General features: G+C 36.8%; 1 protein-coding gene across 2 annotated transcripts in view; it reads right to left on the bottom strand.

The window, feature by feature from the left end:
* LOC106517907 (vasoactive intestinal polypeptide receptor) overlaps nt 1-6,837 on the bottom strand; it is a 42,262-nt gene that overhangs the window by 29,559 nt on the left and 5,866 nt on the right. For both annotated transcript variants that reach the window (XM_014008956.1, XM_014008955.1), the window contains one exon: nt 3,343-3,456. In XM_014008956.1, coding sequence (XP_013864410.1) covers nt 3,343-3,456 — 114 coding nt within the window. The remainder of the gene's footprint in view (nt 1-3,342; nt 3,457-6,837) is intronic.

The raw sequence follows: 6,837 nt of genomic DNA, 5'->3' as shown, positions 1-6,837 counted from the left end.
GGTGGCAACATCATGCTTTGGGGCTGTTTCTCTACAAAGGGTAATGGTAATGAGTGGGGGAAAGAGGAGCCTCTTAAAAAGAAGTTACAGGTCTGTGACAGCCAGAAATCTTGCTTGTTTGTAGGTGACCAAATACTTATTTTCCACCATTATTTGCAAAAAAATTCTTTAAAAGTCAGACAAAATGATTTTCTCAAATTTTTTTTCATATTTTGTCTCTCATAGTTGAGGTCTACCTATGHTGTCAATTACAGGCCTCTCTCATCTTTTTAAGTGGGAGAACTTGCACAATTGGTGACTGACTAAATACTTATTTTCCCCACTGTATCCTCTCTGGTCTGGGAATGCCTTCTAGATGAGTTGGAAAGTGTTGCTGGGGAGAGGGATGTCTGGGTATCTCTCCTAGCCCTGTTGCTTCTGTGGCCTGACTACAGATAAACGGTAGAAGATAGAGATGGAAAGATTTACKCAACTTGAAACGAGTTTAAAATTCAACAATTTGATTATCTATCACATTATTATCATAAAGTTTGTGATTTCTTGATTCCATTCTTTACCTGAAGGATACAACTTTATCCTATTAATTATTTAGAAATAAAGAACTTAATTGGTGCTGTTTTCAAAAGTCTCTAGAAAGCCAAGTTGTTGTAAAGTAATTTAAGCGTAACTCCTATTACATTTCTCAGGGCCTCCACATAATTACTTTGAGAAGACTTGTAGTAATTATTGGCAAATTGAGAAGTGTGGGAAACTCAGTGGGGAATAATTTAAGGAGCTACAGTGCAAACATTTTGTAAATCATCCAATAAATTCACCGTTCTGTGGTCTTGCCCAGACATAATTAGCATTACCTCCCTGCAAGTCTTTCACAGATTAAAGAAGGATGAATAAACATCACGATTGTTTGTCGGGCCGGTGATGCAGAGCACGGGAGTTTGTTTAGTTCATTTCACTCTGCTACTGTTCTGTGAGAGATGAGGGATGCAATGAGTCAAGTCAAAGAAACAAGTCTAACCAGTGTCAAGCCAAACCATTTGATTACTCTTCTTAGATTTGGAGCAGGATTACACTGGAGACAAGAGCAGGAAGAATTTGGATCAAAACAGAAGTAGAGGAAGGAAGAAGGCGAGCAGCTGTTATCTTCTTCTGTCATCCCTGTCCTTTTAGTCACTGTGCAACATGAGTATGAATTTTCTCCAAGTCCACAAAACACATTTAGTTTAGTTAAACTGCCATGACCCCCTTAGCAACATCTAAAGGGTGAAGATCTGGTTCACTGTTCCATGATCAGGTCAAAAGCCACACTGCTGAGAAACACATAGACTGAGCTGAGCTAACTTTGATTAATCTGGAAGACTAGAATCTTCTTRAGAATGTCTTATTTGACCGAAAAGGTTAAACCTAATGAGCAAAAAGGTAATTATCATTTTAAGCCTCAGTATGCTCATTTTACGATTATTGTATACTTTCATACATTCTCTCAGGTTATTAAACAAAGCAGGTGTCTGAGCTGAAAAGTACACAAAAAAAGTAAAAGGTCAGTCAGTATTTGGTTGATCTATTTTTGTGTGTTTCATGGTTATTAGTTAAGGAGAGGTTTAGCACCAGAATCATCACAGCTACTCAATCTTAGCAAACACAATACAATGTACAGGGGTTAGACAATGAAAGTGAAACACCTGGTTTTAGACCATAACATCCCTTTCAGACAGCTTCCTCTTGCTTCCACAGTTAATCCTGTTGGATGTGGTTCATCCTTCTTGGTGGTATGCTGACATTACCCTGGATACTGTGACTCTTGATACATCACAAAGACTTGTTGTCTTGGTCACAGATACGCCAGCAAGACGTGCACCAACTAWTTGTCCTCTTTTTAACTCTGGTATGTCACCCATAATGTTGTGTGCATTGCAATATTTTGAGCCAAACTGTGCTCTTACTCTGCTAATTGAACCTTCACACTCTGCTCTTACTGGTGCAATGTGCAGTTAATGAAGATTGGCCACCAGGCTGGTCCAATTTAGCCATGAAAGCTCCCACACTAAAATGACAGGTGTTTCAGTTTCATTGTCTAACTCCTGTAAATATCTCAGTCAATTTGACAGACAAGAAATTAAAACTGGGTGTACAGTAGTTGTATCTTAGAGTCGTCTACAACAGTGGTTCCCAACCTTTTTAGACTTGTGTACCCCTTGAGACATAATGTTCAACAGCTAATTACTAAAAGAAAATTTTTATTTAACCCCCTAGAACATTTAATTCTCAGGGATTTTATTATTTTCAACTCAAATTAAATATAAAGATGAATATGTTGCCTTGAAAATGAATAAGCAATTAAATAAATAAACCACGCAGGTGCAGAAAACAGCAGTGTCCAAAATACATCAAATTTACCAAATAAGCAAATTACACGAGAGTCTGCATTTTATACAGGATTCCATTTTGTGTCAGTTTTGTGATTCCATCTGCATTTTCTGCATTGTGGAAATCATAGGGCCCTACGTATCTCAGTCCTATTTTTATTTATTTATTTACACACCTGGGAAATTTTTCCTGTAATATGTTCACGTATCCCAAGGGGTACACATAACCCTGGTTGTGAATCAATGGTCTACAACACATAATCTGAGAGCTAAAGTATCACACAAGAGCTTCATCTGCCGTGTAAGACAGTGGGTGATATGCTTTCCTTTAAGAAGGCTAAATTTTAAGGACACAATTGTCATAGGCAAACAGTAATGTTCCTGTAGAGAAAGACCATCTGATTTTTTTAAATTAAAATTCAGTTTGATGAAATACAAAATTAATATATAACCCAACAATTCCTGTCTTGCTGAGCTTGTTTACAAGAAACAAGATGAAAGAAGAGATATTTTCATTGCTTTCATTGTGTGCTTTAGTACTTCATTAACAATTTCTCTCTAATTTAACAAGTTACTTGATTGAAAACCTCATTAACACCTGCTGCAGTTACCCATTTATTTGATGCTTATCAAAGGCCCTATTTGTAGAACGTAATATCTAAAATTAAAGATGGATACAGCAATCAACAGACCATCACTCAACATTACCTCGTCCTTTGAAAACTGATGAAAGAAACTAAGGTGGATGCTAACAAAGTTTGATTGCTGATAGAAAAAAAGCAGCAAAGAGCTCACTCTTTGTGCAAAACATACAACCTCTTATTTATTTATTTATTTATTTATTTATTTATTTATTTATTTGGGGTGGGGTGGGGGGCATTGTTTGACCTGTTGCCCCTCACCAGAGCTAAACANATTTATTTATTTATTTATTTATTTATTTATTTATGTATGTATTTATTTATTTATTGAGTCTTACGTGGTGAAACATTTCTGGAGAAGTAGAAGAGATATTTGGGGCAGGGGATGGTCACCACCTCTCCGATGTCAGCACTGGGCCAGCAGGTGATCTTGTCCCACGTCCCGCTGCAGCCTAACGCAAATACAGAGAGAAAATCAAATGACGAAACACACAAAAAAAAAATAAATAAAAAATTATACAGGGTAACACAGAATGCTGCTCAGCTTTAGACTTTTTGTAACATTAATCCACTCTGGTGACAAACAGCAGCTTGATTACGGTGGAAGTGGAGTTCCCATGGCAGCCAAAACGTGAACGCTCGTATCAGCCGTCATAACAACCCCGGGTCCATAACAGTGGAGAACCTGAGGCGGCATGCTTCCACCATGACTATTAAAAACAGTTTCTCATCCTTTATTACACCTTGCTATTAGAATTCAACAGATCACTGTGACTTTATGACACACTTTCAGACCCACAGCTGCTCACCAGTTTATCAGAACAAAAGCCTCACCTTGATATTTGCAATCTGAGGATTTAGCAGCATTCAAAACTGACTGACTCTTTATATCACAAACAGTAACAGCAATGGTTTAACAACTTTTGTGTTGAATGAAAATGAGTAGAATGAAGTGATTTTTGCTCCACTTAGCAACATGTTAGTATAAACCTATCAAGAATAAAACAACTGATTAGCAAATTGGCTTTTTTTATTGCACACTCATGGCTGTACTTTTTTTAATCAAATACCATTTGTGCTAATGATTGATGATGGATTTGTTTTGTTTATGCAGCCAAATGTTTGACTGTCTCACTCTCACTGAGAGCTACTTTCACTGTATTTTGTTAGTCAGTAGCAAGTTATCACTAAACAGCACTTAAAGCATTTGAGACTGGGGTTCTGTGGAAAGAAAGTTACTGTTTTACCTGTTGCTGATAACTCTTTAAATGGCCTCACTTCGAAAAGAAGACTTTGATTTTAACAGGATTGATGAAGTATTGGCTAGTCTGAGTGAGGCCAAGACCAAAGCTGATTATGGTCTTATATACAGTATACTGTATATAAATATATATATATACATTTACCTGCAAAAAAAAGACTGAATAAGCCATTTCATTGTTACAAGTGAGCATGTGTGCAGCCGGGTTAGAGTTTGTACTGTTTACATGTCGAAGTCACACATTAACACCTTGTGCATGCAGTGAGTATGCTGTCCAAAAACACAAAGAAAAAATTTATCTTTCTTAAACAGAACATATCATGCTTTTAAATCTTTTATATATTTAAATCATTCAATTAGGGTCTTTATAAAGTGGAACTGCAACGCTTTAGTCTAAATTCTTACATAAACGGAGGCTGTGCCTCAGTGGTTAGGGGTGTTATTCCTCCAATGTGAGAGTTGGCGGTTTGCTTCCACCACTATTTGGTCACATATCAAAGTGTCCTTGGGCAAGACACTGAACCCCCACTGCCTTTGATGTGTGATGCATCAGTGTGTGAGTGTGATTTAAAGCACTGATTAGTCTAGATAGACTGATTTGTCTGTATTAGCTTTGCAGAGAAATCTAGTAGAGTGCTGAAAGAGTGTGTGTGTGTGAATAGGTAAATGAGGGCACAGACTGTAGCGTAGAGAGCTATGAGTATAAACAAATATATGTATAAATATTCACATATAGACTTGAAAGACTAATTTTATTTATTAATTTTAAATATCTAATGCTCAGGTCTAATTGATAAATCCTGTACATGCACGAACATCCGTCTGGTCAGCATGCATAAACTTAAATGCAAAAAAAACCCATGTCAAATTAGTTATTTATTTTCAGTTTTCGTAAAAAATCATTAAATTCACAATTTCCTAAGCTTTATTTTGAACCGTAGTTTACAAGAGTTTTGCTTCAGGACYATGCCTCACAATCCGCTGACATCCGTTGGTTTTGTTGACGTTTTTCAATGCATAGAGCACCAGTGTGAGCATGTTGATGAAGGTGGCCACGTCCTATCCAGAGCAAGAGGATTGATTGTAGTTGGTGAGTCCAGACCTTATTTGGCAATTCCATCAAAAGCAATTTGATTTAATAGTTCAGAAAACATTTAAAAAAATAGACAAAACTGAACGGGATGGAAAATTTGACCCAAAGAGAATATAAAGATAATTACCCAGCACTGGGAAAGATTAAATTAGATTTTCTGCAATCCTAGACACCCCACGTTCACAACAAAATGCATTTAATGGCTAAAAAAGAGGATTTTGCATGTCCCCCTTAAACAAAGATCAAAAGAATTCTGTAATGAGCCTTCCTACAACCTCAGCAGTGAAATGCCAACCCAGCATGCTACTGTACCTGTACTCGTGCATTGAGAATTAGGCCTGAACTGAAACTCTTAATAATAAACTGCTTATACTTATGGGGTTCCATTTGTGCCAAAAATATGTTGTTGCGCCTTTGTCCATGTTCTCAAAGCTTGTGTTGACACATAACATCGTTTTGTTCTGTCTATACACGTATACAAATGTTCCAAGCTTTAAGAACACGGACAAAGGCGCAACAACATATTTTTGGCACAAATGGAACCCCATATTACCCACTTTATTGAAATAATTCAATTACGTACTCAGAATATATAGTGTCCTCAATATCAGGATGCAGGTTCTCAAGAGGTTGGGCATTAAATATATAAATTTATTTATTTATTTTATTTATAAAATTATTTTATATTATTTTATATAATTTTAAACTTTCACCCCGGATGGATGGACAGACAGACAGAAAGGCAAATCAATGGGCTTCTTGGCAGAGTTTAGTTTTTTCTTTTCTTTGATCCAGTACTTATGGTCCGTTGTCATAACTAAGGACATCATGTAGCATCTACCAAGATAACATAATGAATTCTCATCTCATTAATAGGCTGTGCTGTGGTCGACCATTCCAGTGTAATGTTAATTCTGTGTATTTCTGCCTATTTGACCTGTGTATATTAGCAGTTAGATAATCAGCTAGATCATCAATTATCACTATCAAGTGTCCAAACTGTACCTGATACAAAGTTTGAATAAAAAGAAAAACTCAGTTCAACCATGCAAGTTATAATTTCATATCAGATGCCTGTTTTTATATTTAACAGAACCGGTGTCAACTATAAACCTGCTTTTGGGGATTGCAAAAGACTATGAGACAAAATAAGGGCAGCTATCAAAACAAAAACACACAAACACATTTATTCTTCTATCCTCATGGGGACTTTGCTACGACTTCCACTCATTCACCGGCCATTTCTATAACCTAACCCTGACCTGTTACCCCAAACCTAACCTAAACTCAATTCACACATTAGTCCTAACTCTAAACCCTGACCCACCAATGGTATTTCCCCCAATGGATTTTGTCCCCATAAGGAACAGTGGGTCCTCACAAGGTTGTGTTTACTGGGGAAATGATCAAAAATCATCCCCACCAGGTAACAAAAACATGTATACACACACACACACACACACACACACACACACACAC

This window comes from Austrofundulus limnaeus, unplaced genomic scaffold (assembly GCF_001266775.1).
Source record: "Austrofundulus limnaeus strain Quisiro unplaced genomic scaffold, Austrofundulus_limnaeus-1.0 Scaffold54, whole genome shotgun sequence".
Lineage (NCBI taxonomy): Eukaryota > Metazoa > Chordata > Actinopteri > Cyprinodontiformes > Rivulidae > Austrofundulus > Austrofundulus limnaeus.
This window is presented reverse-complemented; position numbering and strand designations above follow the sequence as displayed.